Source organism: Hyperolius riggenbachi, chromosome 11 (genome assembly GCF_040937935.1).
Source record: "Hyperolius riggenbachi isolate aHypRig1 chromosome 11, aHypRig1.pri, whole genome shotgun sequence".
NCBI classification, from domain to species: domain Eukaryota; kingdom Metazoa; phylum Chordata; class Amphibia; order Anura; family Hyperoliidae; genus Hyperolius; species Hyperolius riggenbachi.
Window position 1 is genome coordinate 120,535,578 of NC_090656.1, and position 17,302 is coordinate 120,552,879.

Genomic DNA, 17,302 nt, shown 5'->3' on the forward strand with positions numbered 1-17,302 from the left:
TGTAGATGTTATTCTAGTAGATGTAGTTGATGTGGGAGTTAATGTTGATGTCAAAAGAGTTGAGGAAGGTGTAGAGGTCAATCGGGTAGATCGAGAAGTAGTTGATGTGGTAGTTGATGATGACAATAGCGTTGAGGAAGGTGTGGAGGTTACTCGGGTAGATTGAGAACTATATGTTGATGTCAAAGGCGTTGAGGAAGGTGTGGAGGTTACTCGGGTAGATGGAGAATTCGTTGATGTGGGAGTTGATGTGGACGTCAAAAAAGTTGAAGAAGGTGTGGAGGTCAATCGGGTAGATTGAGAAGTAGCTGATGTGGGAGTTGATGATGACAATGGCGTTAAGGAAGGTGTGGAGGTTACTCGGGTAGATCGAGAACTTGATGTTGATGTCAAGGGCGTTGAGGATGGAGTGGATGTTAATCGGGTAGAGAGAGAAGTAGTTGATGTGGGAATTGTTGTTGATGTCAATAATGTTGAGGTGGGTGTAGAGATTATTCTAGTAGATGTAGTTGATGTTGAAGTTGATGGTGATGTCAAAAGAGTTGAAGAAGGTGTGGAGGACAACCGGGTAGATCGAAAAGTAGTTGATGTAGGAGTTAATGTTGATGTTAACAGAGTTGAGAAAGGAGTAGATGTTATTCTGGTAGATCGAGAAGTAGTTGAAGTGGAAATTGATGTTGAAGTCAATAGCGTTGAGGAAGGTGTGGAGGTTACTCGGGTAGATGGAGAATTCGTTGATGTGGGAGTTGATGTCAAAAGAGTTGAAGAAGGTGTGGAGGTCACTTGGGTAGATCGAGAACTTGATGTTGATGTCAAGGGCGTTGAGGATGGAGTGGATGTTAATCGGGTAGAGAGAGAAGTAGTTGATGTGGGAATTGTTGTTGATGTCAATAATGTTGAGGAGGGTGTAGAGGTTATTCTAGTAGATGTAGTTGATGTTGAAGTTGATGTTGATGTCAAAAGAGTTGAAGAAGGTGTGGAGGTCAATCGGGTAGATTGAAAAGTAGTTGATGTAGGAGTTAATGTTGATGTTAACAGAGTTGAGGATGGAGTGGATGTTACTCGGGTAGAGAGAGAAGTAGTTGATGTGGGAATTGTTGCTGATGTCAATAATGTTGAGGAAGGTGTAGATGCTATTCTAGTAGATGTAGTTGATGTGGGAGTTAATGTTGATGTCAAAAGAGTTGAGGAAGGTGTAGAGGTCAATCGGGTAGATCGAGAAGTAGTTGATGTGGTAGTTGATGATGACAATAGCGTTGAGGAAGGTGTGGAGGTTACTCGGGTAGATGGAGAATTCGTTGATGTGGGAGTTGATGTCAAAAGAGTTGAAGAAGGTGTGGAGGTCACTCGGGTAGATCGGGAACTTGATGTTGATGTCAAGGGCGTTGAGGATGGAGTGGATGTTAATTGGGTAGAGAGAGAAGTAGTTGATGTGGGAATTGTTGTTGATGTCAATAATGTTGAGGAGGGTGTAGAGGTTATTCTAGTAGATGTAGTTGATGTTGAAGTTGATGTTGATGTCAAAAGAGTTGAAGAAGGTGTGGAGGTCACTCGGGTAGATCGAGAACTTGATGTTGATGTCAAGGGCGTTGAGGATGGAGTGGATGTTAATCGGGTAGAGAGAGAAGTAGTTGATGTGGGAATTGTTGTTGATGTCAATAATGTTGAGGAGGGTGTAGAGGTTATTCTAGTAGATGTAGTTGATGTTGAAGTTGATGTTGATGTCAAAAGAGTTGAAGAAGGTGTGGAGGTCAACCGGGTAGATTGAAAAGTAATTGATGTAGGAGTTAATGTTGATGTTAACGGAGTTGAGGATGGAGTGGATGTTACTCGGGTAGAGAGAGAAGTAGTTGATGTGGGAATTGTTGCTGATGTCAATAATGTTGAGGAAGGTGTAGATGTTGTTCTAGTAGATGTAGTTGATGTGGGAGTTAATGTTGACGTCAAAAGAGTTGAAGAAGGTGTGGAGGTCAATCGGGTAGATCGAGAAGTAGTTGATGTGGGAGTTGATGATGACAATGGTGTTGAGGATAGAATGGAGGTAACTCGGGTAGATGGCGAATTAGTTGATGTGGGAGTTGATGTGGACGTCAAAAAAGTTGAAGAAGGTGTGGAGGTCAATCGGGTAGATTGAGAAGTAGCTGATGTGGGAGTTGATGATGACAATGGCGTTGAGGATGGAATGGAGGTAACTCGGGTAGATGGCAAATTAGTTGATGTGGGAGTTGATGTGGACGTCAAAAGAGTTGAAGAAGGTGTGGAGGTCACTCGGGTAGATCGAGAAGTAGCTGATGTGGGAGTTGATGATGACAATAGCGTTAAGGAAGGTGTGGAGGTTACTCGGGTAGATCGAGAACTTGATGCTGATGTCAAGGGCGTTGAGGATGGAGTGGATGTTAATTGGGTAGAGAGAGAAGTAGTTGATGTGGGAATTGTTGTTGATGTCAATAATGTTGAGGAGGGTGTAGAGGTTATTCTAGTAGATGTAGTTGATGTTGAAGTTGATGTTGATGTCAAAAGAGTTGAAGAAGGTGTGGAGGTCACTCGGGTAGATCGAGAACTTGATGTTGATGTCAAGGGCGTTGAGGATGGAGTGGATGTTAATTGGGTAGAGAGAGAAGTAGTTGATGTGGGAATTGTTGTTGATGTCAATAATGTTGAGGAGGGTGTAGAGGTTATTCTAGTAGATGTAGTTGATGTTGAAGTTGATGTTGATGTCAAAAGAGTTGAAGAAGGTGTGGAGGTCAATCGGGTAGATTGAAAAGTAGTTGATGTAGGAGTTAATGTTGATGTTAACAGAGTTGAGGATGGAGTGGATGTTACTCGGGTAGAGAGAGAAGTAGTTGATGTGGGAATTGTTGCTGATGTCAATAATGTTGAGGAAGGTGTAGATGTTATTCTAGTAGATGTAGTTGATGTGGGAGTTAATGTTGATGTCAAAAGAGTTGAGGAAGGTGTGGAGGTCAATCGGGTAGATCGAGAAGTAGTTGATGTGGTAGTTGATGATGACAATAGCGTTGAGGAAGGTGTGGAGGTTACTCGGGTAGATTGAGAACTATATGTTGATGTCAAAGGCGTTGAGGAAGGTGTGGAGGTTACTCGGGTAGATGGAGAATTCGTTGATGTGGGAGTTGATGTTGACGTCAAAAGAGTTGAAGAAGGTGTGGAGGTCAATCGGGTAGATCGAGAAGTAGTTGATGTGGGAGTTGATGATGACAATAGTGTTGAGGATGGAATGGAGGTAACTCGGGTAGATGGCGAATTAATTGATGTGGGAGTTGATGTGGACGTCAAAAAAGTTGAAGAAGGTGTGGAGGTCAATCGGGTAGATTGAGAAGTAGCTGATGTGGGAGTTGATGATGACAATGGCGTTAAGGAAGGTGTGGAGGTTACTCGGGTAGATCGAGAACTTGATGTTGATGTCAAGGGCGTTGAGGATGGAGTGGATGTTAATCGGGTAGAGAGAGAAGTAGTTGATGTGGGAATTGTTGTTGATGTCAATAATGTTGAGGTGGGTGTAGAGATTATTCTAGTAGATGTAGTTGATGTTGATGGTGATGTCAAAAGAGTTGAAGAAGGTGTGGAGGACAACCGGGTAGATCGAAAAGTAGTTGATGTAGGAGTTAATGTTGATGTTAACAGAGTTGAGAAAGGAGTAGATGTTATTCTGGTAGATCGAGAAGTCGTTGAAGTGGAAATTGATGTTGAAGTCAATAGCGTTGAGGAAGGTGTGGAGGTTACTCGGGTAGATGGAGAATTCGTTGATGTGGGAGTTGATGTCAAAAGAGTTGAAGAAGGTGTGGAGGTCACTTGGGTAGATCGAGAACTTGATGTTGATGTCAAGGGCGTTGAGGATGGAGTGGATGTTAATCGGGTAGAGAGAGAAGTAGTTGATGTGGGAATTGTTGTTGATGTCAATAATGTTGAGGAGGGTGTAGAGGTTATTCTAGTAGATGTAGTTAATGTTGAAGTTGATGTTGATGTCAAAAGAGTTGAAGAAGGTGTGGAGGTCAATCGGGTAGATTGAAAAGTAGTTGATGTAGGAGTTAATGTTGATGTTAACAGAGTTGAGGATGGAGTGGATGTTACTCGGGTAGAGAGAGAAGTAGTTGATGTGGGAATTGTTGCTGATGTCAATAATGTTGAGGAAGGTGTAGATGCTATTCTAGTAGATGTAGTTGATGTGGGAGTTAATGTTGATGTCAAAAGAGTTGAGGAAGGTGTAGAGGTCAATCGGGTAGATCGAGAAGTAGTTGATGTGGTAGTTGATGATGACAATAGCGTTGAGGAAGGTGTGGAGGTTACTCGGGTAGATGGAGAATTCGTTGATGTGGGAGTTGATGTCAAAAGAGTTGAAGAAGGTGTGGAGGTCACTCGGGTAGATCGGGAACTTGATGTTGATGTCAAGGGCGTTGAGGATGGAGTGGATGTTAATTGGGTAGAGAGAGAAGTAGTTGATGTGGGAATTGTTGTTGATGTCAATAATGTTGAGGAGGGTGTAGAGGTTATTCTAGTAGATGTAGTTGATGTTGAAGTTGATGTTGATGTCAAAAGAGTTGAAGAAGGTGTGGAGGTCACTCGGGTAGATCGAGAACTTGATGTTGATGTCAAGGGCGTTGAGGATGGAGTGGATGTTAATCGGGTAGAGAGAGAAGTAGTTGATGTGGGAATTGTTGTTGATGTCAATAATGTTGAGGAGGGTGTAGAGGTTATTCTAGTAGATGTAGTTGATGTTGAAGTTGATGTTGATGTCAAAAGAGTTGAAGAAGGTGTGGAGGTCAACCGGGTAGATTGAAAAGTAATTGATGTAGGAGTTAATGTTGATGTTAACGGAGTTGAGGATGGAGTGGATGTTACTCGGGTAGAGAGAGAAGTAGTTGATGTGGGAATTGTTGCTGATGTCAATAATGTTGAGGAAGGTGTAGATGTTATTCTAGTAGATGTAGTTGATGTGGGAGTTAATGTTGATGTCAAAAGAGTTGAGGAAGGTGTAGAGGTCAATCGGGTAGATTGAGAAGTAGCTGATGTGGTAGTTGATGATGACAATAGCGTTGAGGAAGGTGTGGAGGTTACTCGGGTAGATTGAGAACTATATGTTGATGTCAAAGGCGTTGAGGAAGGTGTGGAGGTTACTCGGGTAGATGGAGAATTCGTTGATGTGGGAGTTGATGTGGACGTCAAAAAAGTTGAAGAAGGTGTGGAGGTCAATCGGGTAGATTGAGAAGTAGCTGATGTGGGAGTTGATGATGACAATGGCGTTAAGGAAGGTGTGGAGGTTACTCGGGTAGATCGAGAACTTGATGTTGATGTCAAGGGCGTTGAGGATGGAGTGGATGTTAATCGGGTAGAGAGAGAAGTAGTTGATGTGGGAATTGTTGTTGATGTCAATAATGTTGAGGTGGGTGTAGAGATTATTCTAGTAGATGTAGTTGATGTTGAAGTTGATGGTGATGTCAAAAGAGTTGAAGAAGGTGTGGAGGACAACCGGGTAGATCGAAAAGTAGTTGATGTAGGAGTTAATGTTGATGTTAACAGAGTTGAGAAAGGAGTAGATGTTATTCTGGTAGATCGAGAAGTAGTTGAAGTGGAAATTGATGTTGAAGTCAATAGCGTTGAGGAAGGTGTGGAGGTTACTCGGGTAGACGGAGAATTCGTTGATGTGGGAGTTGATGTCAAAAGAGTTGAAGAAGGTGTGGAGGTCACTTGGGTAGATCGAGAACTTGATGTTGATGTCAAGGGCGTTGAGGATGGAGTGGATGTTAATCGGGTAGAGAGAGAAGTAGTTGATGTGGGAATTGTTGTTGATGTCAATAATGTTGAGGAGGGTGTAGAGGTTATTCTAGTAGATGTAGTTGATGTTGAAGTTGATGTTGATGTCAAAAGAGTTGAAGAAGGTGTGGAGGTCAATCGGGTAGATTGAAAAGTAGTTGATGTAGGAGTTAATGTTGATGTTAACAGAGTTGAGGATGGAGTGGATGTTACTCGGGTAGAGAGAGAAGTAGTTGATGTGGGAATTGTTGCTGATGTCAATAATGTTGAGGAAGGTGTAGATGCTATTCTAGTAGATGTAGTTGATGTGGGAGTTAATGTTGATGTCAAAAGAGTTGAGGAAGGTGTAGAGGTCAATCGGGTAGATCGAGAAGTAGTTGATGTGGTAGTTGATGATGACAATAGCGTTGAGGAAGGTGTGGAGGTTACTCGGGTAGATTGAGAACTATATGTTGATGTCACAGGCGTTGAGGAAGGTGTGGAGGTTACTCGGGTAGATGGAGAATTCGTTGATGTGGGAGTTGATGTTGACGTCAAAAGAGTTGAAGAAGGTGTGGAGGTCAATCGGGTAGATCGAGAAGTAGTTGATGTGGGAGTTGATGATGACAATGGTGTTGAGGATAGAATGGAGGTAACTCGGGTAGATGGCGAATTAGTTGATGTGGGAGTTGATGTGGACGTCAAAAAAGTTGAAGAAGGTGTGGAGGTCAATCGGGTAGATTGAGAAGTAGCTGATGTGGGAGTTGATGATGACAATGGCGTTGAGGATGGAATGGAGGTAACTCGGGTAGATGGCAAATTAGTTGATGTGGGAGTTGATGTGGACGTCAAAAGAGTTGAAGAAGGTGTGGAGGTCACTCGGGTAGATCGAGAAGTAGCTGATGTGGGAGTTGATGATGACAATAGCGTTAAGGAAGGTGTGGAGGTTACTCGGGTAGATCGAGAACTTGATGCTGATGTCAAGGGCGTTGAGGATGGAGTGGATGTTAATTGGGTAGAGAGAGAAGTAGTTGATGTGGGAATTGTTGTTGATGTCAATAATGTTGAGGAGGGTGTAGAGGTTATTCTAGTAGATGTAGTTGATGTTGAAGTTGATGTTGATGTCAAAAGAGTTGAAGAAGGTGTGGAGGTCACTCGGGTAGATCGAGAACTTGATGTTGATGTCAAGGGCGTTGAGGATGGAGTGGATGTTAATTGGGTAGAGAGAGAAGTAGTTGATGTGGGAATTGTTGTTGATGTCAATAATGTTGAGGAGGGTGTAGAGGTTATTCTAGTAGATGTAGTTGATGTTGAAGTTGATGTTGATGTCAAAAGAGTTGAAGAAGGTGTGGAGGTCAATCGGGTAGATTGAAAAGTAGTTGATGTAGGAGTTAATGTTGATGTTAACAGAGTTGAGGATGGAGTGGATGTTACTCGGGTAGAGAGAGAAGTAGTTGATGTGGGAATTGTTGCTGATGTCAATAATGTTGAGGAAGGTGTAGATGTTATTCTAGTAGATGTAGTTGATGTGGGAGTTAATGTTGATGTCAAAAGAGTTGAGGAAGGTGTGGAGGTCAATCGGGTAGATCGAGAAGTAGTTGATGTGGTAGTTGATGATGACAATAGCGTTGAGGAAGGTGTGGAGGTTACTCGGGTAGATTGAGAACTATATGTTGATGTCAAAGGCGTTGAGGAAGGTGTGGAGGTTACTCGGGTAGATGGAGAATTCGTTGATGTGGGAGTTGATGTTGACGTCAAAAGAGTTGAAGAAGGTGTGGAGGTCAATCGGGTAGATCGAGAAGTAGTTGATGTGGGAGTTGATGATGACAATAGTGTTGAGGATGGAATGGAGGTAACTCGGGTAGATGGCGAATTAATTGATGTGGGAGTTGATGTGGACGTCAAAAAAGTTGAAGAAGGTGTGGAGGTCAATCGGGTAGATTGAGAAGTAGCTGATGTGGGAGTTGATGATGACAATGGCGTTAAGGAAGGTGTGGAGGTTACTCGGGTAGATCGAGAACTTGATGTTGATGTCAAGGGCGTTGAGGATGGAGTGGATGTTAATCGGGTAGAGAGAGAAGTAGTTGATGTGGGAATTGTTGTTGATGTCAATAATGTTGAGGTGGGTGTAGAGATTATTCTAGTAGATGTAGTTGATGTTGATGGTGATGTCAAAAGAGTTGAAGAAGGTGTGGAGGACAACCGGGTAGATCGAAAAGTAGTTGATGTAGGAGTTAATGTTGATGTTAACAGAGTTGAGAAAGGAGTAGATGTTATTCTGGTAGATCGAGAAGTCGTTGAAGTGGAAATTGATGTTGAAGTCAATAGCGTTGAGGAAGGTGTGGAGGTTACTCGGGTAGATGGAGAATTCGTTGATGTGGGAGTTGATGTCAAAAGAGTTGAAGAAGGTGTGGAGGTCACTTGGGTAGATCGAGAACTTGATGTTGATGTCAAGGGCGTTGAGGATGGAGTGGATGTTAATCGGGTAGAGAGAGAAGTAGTTGATGTGGGAATTGTTGTTGATGTCAATAATGTTGAGGAGGGTGTAGAGGTTATTCTAGTAGATGTAGTTGATGTTGAAGTTGATGTTGATGTCAAAAGAGTTGAAGAAGGTGTGGAGGTCAATCGGGTAGATTGAAAAGTAGTTGATGTAGGAGTTAATGTTGATGTTAACAGAGTTGAGGATGGAGTGGATGTTACTCGGGTAGAGAGAGAAGTAGTTGATGTGGGAATTGTTGCTGATGTCAATAATGTTGAGGAAGGTGTAGATGCTATTCTAGTAGATGTAGTTGATGTGGGAGTTAATGTTGATGTCAAAAGAGTTGAGGAAGGTGTAGAGGTCAATCGGGTAGATCGAGAAGTAGTTGATGTGGTAGTTGATGATGACAATAGCGTTGAGGAAGGTGTGGAGGTTACTCGGGTAGATTGAGAACTATATGTTGATGTCACAGGCGTTGAGGAAGGTGTGGAGGTTACTCGGGTAGATGGAGAATTCGTTGATGTGGGAGTTGATGTTGACGTCAAAAGAGTTGAAGAAGGTGTGGAGGTCAATCGGGTAGATCGAGAAGTAGTTGATGTGGGAGTTGATGATGACAATGGTGTTGAGGATAGAATGGAGGTAACTCGGGTAGATGGCGAATTAGTTGATGTGGGAGTTGATGTGGACGTCAAAAAAGTTGAAGAAGGTGTGGAGGTCAATCGGGTAGATTGAGAAGTAGCTGATGTGGGAGTTGATGATGACAATGGCGTTGAGGATGGAATGGAGGTAACTCGGGTAGATGGCAAATTAGTTGATGTGGGAGTTGATGTGGACGTCAAAAGAGTTGAAGAAGGTGTGGAGGTCAATCGGGTAGATCGAGAAGTAGCTGATGTGGGAGTTGATGATGACAATGGCGTTAAGGAAGGTGTGGAGGTTACTCTGGTAGATCGAGAACTTGATGCTGATGTCAAGGGCGTTGAGGATGGAGTGGATGTTAATCGGGTAGAGAGAGAAGTAGTTGATGTGGGAATTGTTGTTGATGTCAATAATGTTGAGGAGGGTGTAGAGGTTATTCTAGTAGATGTAGTTGATGGTGATGTCAAAAGAGTTGAAGAAGGTGTGGAGGTTACTCGGGTAGATCGAGAACTTGATGTTGATGTCAATGGTGTTGAGGAAGGTGTGGAGGTTTCTCGGGTAGATCGAGAAGTAGTTGATGTGGGAGTTGATGATGACAATGGTGTTGAGAATGGAGTGGATGTTACTCGGGTAGAGAGAGAAGTAGTTGATGTGGGAATTGTTGTTGATGTCAATAATGTTGAGGAGGGTGTAGAGATTATTCTAGTAGAGGTAGTTGATGTGGGAGTTAATATTGATGTCAAAAGAGTTGAGGAAGGTGTGGAGGTCAATCGGGTAGATCGAGAAGTAGTTGATGTGGGAGTTAATGATGACAATGGCGTTGAGGATGGAGTGGATGTTACTCGGGTAGAGAGAGAAGTAGTTGATGTGGGAATTGTTGTTGATGTCAATAATGTTGAGGAGGGTGTAGAGGTTATTCTAGTAGATGTAGTTGATGTGTGAGTTGATGTTGATGTCAAAAGAGTTGAGGAAGGTGTGGAAGTCAATTGGGTAGATCGAGAAGTAGTTGATGTGGTAGTTGATGATGACAATAGCGTTGAAGAAGGTGTGGAGGTTACTCGGGTAGATCGAGAACTATATGTTGATGTCAAGGGCGTTGAGGATAGAGTGGATGTTAATCGGGTAGAGAGAGAAGTAGTTGAAGTGGAAATTGATGTTGCTGTCAATAGTGTTGAGGAAGGTGTGGAGGTTACTCGGGTAGATGAAGAATTCGTTGATGTGGGAGATGATGTTGACATCAAAGGAGTTGAAGAAGGTGTGGAGGTCAATCGGGTAGATCGAGAAGTAGTTGATGTGGGAGTTGATGATGACAATGGTGTTGAGGATGGAATGGAGGTAGCTCGGGTAGATGGCGAATTAGTTGATGTGGGAGTTGATGTGGACGTTAAAAGAGTTGAAGAAGGTGTGGAGGTCAATCGGGTAGATCGAGAAGTAGCTGATGTGGGAGATGATGATGACAATGGCGTTGAGGAAGGTGTGGAGGTTACTCGGGTAGATCGAGAACTTGATGTTGATGTCAATGGCGTTGAGGAAGGTGTGGAGGTTTCTCGGGTAGATCGAGAAGTAGTTGATGTGGGAGTTGATGATGACAATGGCGTTGAGGATGGAGTGGATGTTACTCGGGTAGAGAGAAAAGTACTTGATGTGGGAATTGTTGCTGATGTCAATAATGTTGAGGAAGGTGTAGATGTTATTCTAGTAGATATAGTTGATGTGGGAGTTGATGTTGATGTCAAAAGAGTTGAGGAAGGTGTGGAGGTCAATCGGGTAGATCGAGAAGTAGTTGATGTGGGAGTTGATGATGACAATAGCGTTGAGGATGGAGTGGATGTTACTCGGGTAGAGAGAGAAGTAGCTGATGTGGGAATTGTTGCTGATGTCAATAATGTTGAGGAAGGTGTAGATGTTATTCTAGTAGATATAGTTGATGTGGGAGTTGATGTTGATGTCAAAAGAGTTGAGGAAGGTGTGGAGGTCAATCGGGTAGATCGAGAAGAAGTTAATGTGGTATTTGATGATGACAATAGCGTTGAAGAAGTTGTGGAGGTTACTCGGGTAGATCGAGAACTATATGTTGATGTCAAAGGCGTTGAGGAAGGTGTGGAGGTTACTCGAGTAGATGGAGAGTTAGTGGATGTTGGAGTTGATGTTGATGTCAAAAGCGTTGAAGAAGGTGTGGAGGTCAATCGGGTAGATCGCGAAGTAGTTGCTGTGGTAGTTGATGAGGACAATGGTGTTGAGGAAGGTGTGGAGGTTACTCGGGTAGATCGAGAACTTGATGTTGATGTCAAGGGCGTTGAGGATGGAGTGGATGTTAATCGGGTAGAGAGAAAAGTAGTTGATGTAGGAATTGTTGTTGATGTCAATAATGTTGAGGAGGGTGTAGAGGTTATTTTAGTAGATGTAGTTGATGTTGAAGTTGATGGTGATGTCAAAAGAGTTGAAGAAGGTGTGGAGGTCAATTGGGTAGATCGAAAAGTGGTTGATGTAGGAGTTAATGTTGATGTTAACAGAGTTGAGGAAGGAGTAGATGTTATTCTGGTAGATCGAGAAGTAGTTGAAGTGGAAATTGATGTTGATGTCAATAGTGTTGAGGAAGGTGTGGAGGTTACTCGGGTAGATGGAGAATTCGTTGATGTGGGAGATGATGTTGACATCAAAAGAGTTGAAGAAGGTGTGGAGGTCAATCGGGTAGATCGAGAAGTAGTTGATGTAGGAGTTGATGATGACAATAGTGTTGAGGATGGAATGGAGGTAACTCGGGTAGATGGCGAATTAGTTGATGTGGGAGTTGATGTGGACGTTAAAAGAGTTGAAGAAGGTGTGGAGGTCAATCGGGTAGATCGAGAAGTAGCTGATGTGGGAGTTGATGATGACAATGGCGTTGAGGAAGGTGTGGAGGTTACTCGGGTAGATCGGGAACTTGATGTTGATGTCAAGGTCGTTGAGGATGGAGTGGATGTTAATCGGGTAGAGAGAGAAGTAGTTGATGTGGATATTGTTGTTGATGTCAATAATGTTGAGGAGGGTGTAGAGATTATTCTAGTAGATGTAATTGATGTTGAAGTTGATGGTGATGTCAAAAGAGTTGAAGAAGGTGTGGAGGTCAATCGGGTAGATCGAGAAGTAGCGGATGTGGGAGTTGTTGATGACAATGGCGTTGAGGAAGGTGTGGAGGTTACTCGGGTAGATCGAGAACTTGATGTTGATGTCAATGGCGTTGAGGAAGGTGTGGAGGTTTCTCGGGTAGATCGAGAAGTAGTTGATGTGGGAGATGATGATGACAATGGCGTTGAGGATGGAGTGGATGTTACTCGGGTAGAGAGAGAAGTAGCTGATGTGGGAATTGTTGTTGATGTCAATAATGTTGAGGAGGGTGTAGCGGTTATTCTAGTAGATGTAGTTGATGTGGGAGTTATTATTGATGTCAAAAGAGTTGAGGAAGGTGTGGAGGTCAATCGGGTAGATCGAGAAGTAGTTGATGTGGGAGTTGATGATGACAATGGTGTTGAGGATGGAGTGGATGTTACTCGGGTAGAGAGAGAAGTAGCTGATGTGGGAATTGTTGCTGATGTCAATAATGTTGAGGAAGGTGTAGATGGTATTCTAGTAGATGTAGTTGATGTGTGAGTTGATGTTGATGTCAAAAGAGTTGAAGAAGGTGTGGAGGTCAATCGGGTAGATCGAGAAGTAGCTGATGTGGGAGATGATGATGACAATGGCGTTGAGGAAGGTGTGGAGGTTACTCGGGTAGATCGAGAACTTGATGTTGATGTCAAGGTCGTTGAGGATGGAGTGGATGTTATTAGGGTAGAGAGAGAAGTAGTTGATGTGGGAATTGTTGTTGATGTCAATAATGTTGAGGAGAGTGTAGAGGTTATTCTAGTAGATGTAATTGATGTTGAAGTTGATGGTGATGTCAAAAGAGTTGAAGAAGGTGTGGAGTTTAATCGGGTAGATCGAAAAGTAGTTGATGTAGGAGTTAATGATGATGTTAAAAGAGTTGAGGAAGGAGTAGATGTTATTCTGGTAGATCGAGAAGTAGTTGAAGTGGAAATTGATGTTGATGTCAATAGTGTTGAGGAAGGTGTGGAGGTTACTCGGATAGATGGAGAAGTAGTTGATGTGGGAGTTGATGATGAAAATGGTGTTGAGGATGGAATGGAGGTAACTCGGGTAGATGGCGAATTAGTTGATGTGGGAGATGATGTTTTCATCAAAAGAGTTGAAGAAGGTGTGGAGGTCAATCGGGTAGATCGAGAAGTAGTTGATGTGGGAGTTGATGATGACAATGGTGTTGAGGATGGAATGGAGGTAACTCGGGTAGATGGCGAATTAGTTGATGTGGGAGTTGATGTGGACGTTAAAAGAGTTGAAGAAGGTGTGGAGGTCAATCGGGTAGATCGAGAAGTAGCTGATGTGGGAGATGATGATGACAATGGCGTTGAGGAAGGTGTGGAGGTTACTCGGGTAGATCGAGAACTTGATGTTGATGTCAAGGTTGTTGAGGATGGAGTGGATGTTAATCGGGTAGAGAGAGAAGAAGCTGATGTGGGAATTGTTGTTGATGCCAATAATGTTGAGGAGGGTGTAGAGGTTATTCTAGTAGATGTAATTGATGTTGAAGTTGATGGTGATGTCAAAAGAGTTGAAGAAGGTGTGGAGGTCAATCGGGTAGATCGAGAAGTAGCCGATGTGGGAGTTGTTGATGACAATGGCGTTGAGGAAGGTGTGGAGGTTACTCGGGTAGATCGAGAACTTGATGTTGATGTCAATGGCGTTGAGGAAGGTGTGGAGGTTTCTCGGGTAGATCGAAAAGTAGTTGATGTGGGAGTTGATGATGACAATGGCGTTGAGGATGGAGTGGATGTTACTCGGGTAGAGAGAGAAGTACTTGATGTGGGAATTGTTGCTGATGTCAATAATGTTGAGGAAGGTGTAGATGTTATTCTAGTAGATATAGTTGATGTGGGAGTTGATGTTGATGTCAAAAGAGTTGAGGAAGGTGTGGAGGTCAATCGGGTAGATCGAGAAGTAGTTGATGTGGGAGTTGATGATGACAATAGCGTTGAGGATGGAGTGGATGTTACTCGGGTAGAGAGAGAAGTAGCTGATGTGGGAATTGTTGCTGATGTCAATAATGTTGAGGAAGGTGTAGATGTTATTCTAGTAGATATAGTTGATGTGGGAGTTGATGTTGATGTCAAAAGAGTTGAGGAAGGTGTGGAGGTCAATTGGGTAGATCGAGAAGAAGTTAATGTGGTATTTGATGATGACAATAGCGTTGAAGAAGGTGTGGAGGTTACTTGGGTAGATCGAGAACTATATGTTGATGTCAAAGGCGTTGAGGAAGGTGTGGAGGTTACTCGAGTAGATGGAGAGTTACTGGATGTTGGAGTTGATGTTGATGTCAAAAGCGTTGAAGAAGGTGTGGAGGTCAATCGGGTAGATCGCGAAGTAGTTGATGTGGGAGTTGATGATGACAATGGCGTTGAGGATGGAGTGGATGTTACTCGGGTAGAGAGAGAAGTAGTTGATGTGGGAATTGTTGTTGATGTCAATAATGTTGAGGAGGGTGTAGAGGTTATTCTAGTAGATGTAGTTGATGTGGGAGTTAATATTGTTGTCAAAAGAGTTGAGGAAGGTGTGGAGGTCAATCGGGTAGATCGCGAAGTAGTTGCTGTGGTAGTTGATGATGACAATGGCGTTGAGGAAGGTGTGGAGGTTACTCGGGTAGATCGAGAACTTGATGTTGATGTCAAGGGCGTTGAGGATGGAGTGGATTTTAATCGGGTAGAGAGAGAAGTAGTTGATGTGGGAATTGTTGTTGATGTCAATAATGTTGAGGAGGGTGTAGAGGTTATTCTAGTAGATGTAGTTAATGTTGAAGTTGATGGTGATGTCAAAAGAGTTGAAGAAGGTGTGGAGGTCAATCGGGTAGATCGAAAAGTAGTTGATGTAGGAGTTAATGTTGATGTTAACAGAGTTGAGGAAGGAGTAGATGTTATTCTGGTAGATCGAGAAGTAGTTGAAGTTGAAATTGATGTTGATGTCAATAGTGTTGAGGAAGGTGTGGAGGTTACTCGGGTAGATGGAGAATTCGTTGATGTGGGAGATGATGTTGACATCAAAAGAGTTGAAGAAGGTGTGGAGGTCAATCGGGTAGATCGAGAAGTAGTTGATGTGGGAGTTGATGATGACAATAGTGTTGAGGATGGAATGGAGGTAACTCGGGTAGATGGCGAATTAGTTGATGTGGGAATTGATGTGGACGTTAAAAGAGTTGAAGAAGGTGTGGAGGTCAATCGGGTAGATCGAGAAGTAGCTGATGTGGGAGTTGATGATGACAATGGCATTGAGGAAGGTGTGGAGGTTACTCTGGTAGATCGGGAACTTGATGTTGATGTCAAGGTCGTTGAGGATGGAGTGGATGTTAATCGGGTAGAGAGAGAAGTAGTTGATGTGGATATTGTTGTTGATGTCAATAATGTTGAGGAGGGTGTAGAGGTTATTCTAGTAGATGTAATTGATGTTGAAGTTGATGGTGATGTCAAAAGAGTTGAAGAAGGTGTGGAGGTCAATCGGGTAGATCGAGAAGTAGCGGATGTGGGAGTTGTTGATGACAATGGCGTTGAGGAAGGTGTGGAGGTTACTCGGGTAGATCGAGAACTTGATGTTGATGTCAATGGCGTTGAGGAAGGTGTGGAGGTTTCTCGGGTAGATCGAGAAGTAGTTGATGTGGGAGATGATGATGACAATGGCGTTGAGGATGGAGTGGATGTTACTCGGGTAGAGAGAGAAGTAGTTGATGTGGGAATTGTTGTTGATGTCAATAATGTTGAGGAAGGTGTAGATGGTATTCTAGTAGATGTAGTTGATGTGTGAGTTGATGTTGATGTCAAAAGAGTTGAAGAAGGTGTGGAGGTCAATCGGGTAGATCGAGAAGTAGCGGATGTGGGAGTTGTTGATGACAATGGCGTTGAGGAAGGTGTGGAGGTTACTCGGGTAGATCGAGAACTTGATGTTGATGTCAATGGCGTTGAGGAAGGTGTGGAGGTTTCTCGGGTAGATCGAGAAGTAGTTGATGTGGGAGTTGATGATGACAATGGCGTTGAGGATGGAGTGGATGTTACTCGGGTAGAGAGAGAAGTAGTTGATGTGGGAATTGTTGTTGATGTCAATAATGTTGAGGAGGGTGTAGAGGTTATTCTAGTAGATGTAGTTGATGTGGGAGTTAATATTGATGTCAAAAGAGTTGAGGAAGGTGTGGAGGTCAATCGGGTAGATCGAGAAGTAGTTGATGTGGGAGTTGATGATGACAATGGCGTTGAGGATGGAGTGGATGTTACTCGGGTAGAGAGAGAAGTAGCTGATGTGGGAATTGTTGCTGATGTCAATAATGTTGAGGAAGGTGTAGATGTTATTCTAGTAGATATAGTTGATGTGGGAGTTGATGTTGATGTCAAAAGAGTTGAGGAAGGTGTGGAGGTCAATCGGGTAGATCGAGAAGTAGTTAATGTGGTAGTTGATGATGACAATAGCGTTGAAGAAGGTGTGGAGGTTACTCGGGTAGATCGAGAACTATATGTTGATGTCAAAGGCGTTGAGGAAGGTGTGGAGGTTACTCGGGTAGATGGAGAGTTAGTTGATGTGGGAGTTGATGTCAAAAGAGTTGAAGAAGGTGTGGAGGTCAATCGGGTAGATCGCGAACTAGTTGCTGTGGTAGTTGATGATGACAATGGCGTTGAGGAAGGTGTGGAGGTTACTCGGGTAGATCGAGAACTTGATGTTGATGTCAAGGGCGTTGAGGATGGAGTGGATGTTAATCGGGTAGAGAGAGAAGTAGTTGATGTGGGAATTGTTGTTGATGTCAATAATGTTGAGGAGGGTGTAGAGGTTATTCTAGTAGATGTAGTTGATGTTGAAGTTGATGGTGATGTCAAAAGAGTTGAAGAAGGTGTGGAGGTCAATCGGGTAGATCGAAAAGTAGTTGATGTAGGAGTTAATGTTGATGTTAACAGAGTTGAGGAAGGAGTAGATGTTATTCTGGTAGATCGAGAAGTAGTTGAAGTGGAAATTGATGTTGATGTCAATAGTGTTGGGGAAGGTGAGGAGGTTACTCGGGTAGATGGAGAATTCGTTGATGTGGGAGATGATGTTTTCATCAAAAGAGTTGAAGAAGGTGTGGAGGTCAATCGGGTAGATCGAGAAGTAGTTGATGTGGGAGTTGATGATGACAATAGTGTTGAGGATGGAATGGAGGTAACTCGGGTAGATGGCGAATTAGTTGATGTGGGAGTTGATGTGGACGTTAAAAGAGTTGAAGAAAGTGTGGAGGTCAATCGGGTAGATCGAGAAGTAGCTGATGTGGGAGTTGATGTTGACAATGGCGTTGAGGAAGGTGTGGAGGTTACTCGGGTAGATCGAGAACTTGATGTT

At 43.1% G+C, this 17,302-nt stretch overlaps 2 protein-coding genes across 2 annotated transcripts; both read right to left on the reverse strand.

Annotated features, from left to right (window-relative positions):
- Positions 1–13: 13 nt before the first annotated feature.
- LOC137537860 (mucin-2-like) lies at positions 14–3,000 on the reverse strand (the record flags this gene model as incomplete). Its single annotated transcript, XM_068259810.1, has 2 exons — positions 14–169; positions 214–3,000. Coding segments are annotated over 2 exons (2,943 nt in total), but the record flags the coding sequence as incomplete, so codon positions are not given.
- Positions 3,001–4,933: 1,933 nt separating this feature from the next.
- On the reverse strand, positions 4,934–5,973 carry LOC137537861 (uncharacterized; the record flags this gene model as incomplete). The annotated part of the gene is made up of 2 exons (XM_068259811.1): positions 4,934–5,089; positions 5,281–5,973. Coding segments are annotated over 2 exons (849 nt in total), but the record flags the coding sequence as incomplete, so codon positions are not given.
- Positions 5,974–17,302: the final 11,329 nt, after the last annotated feature.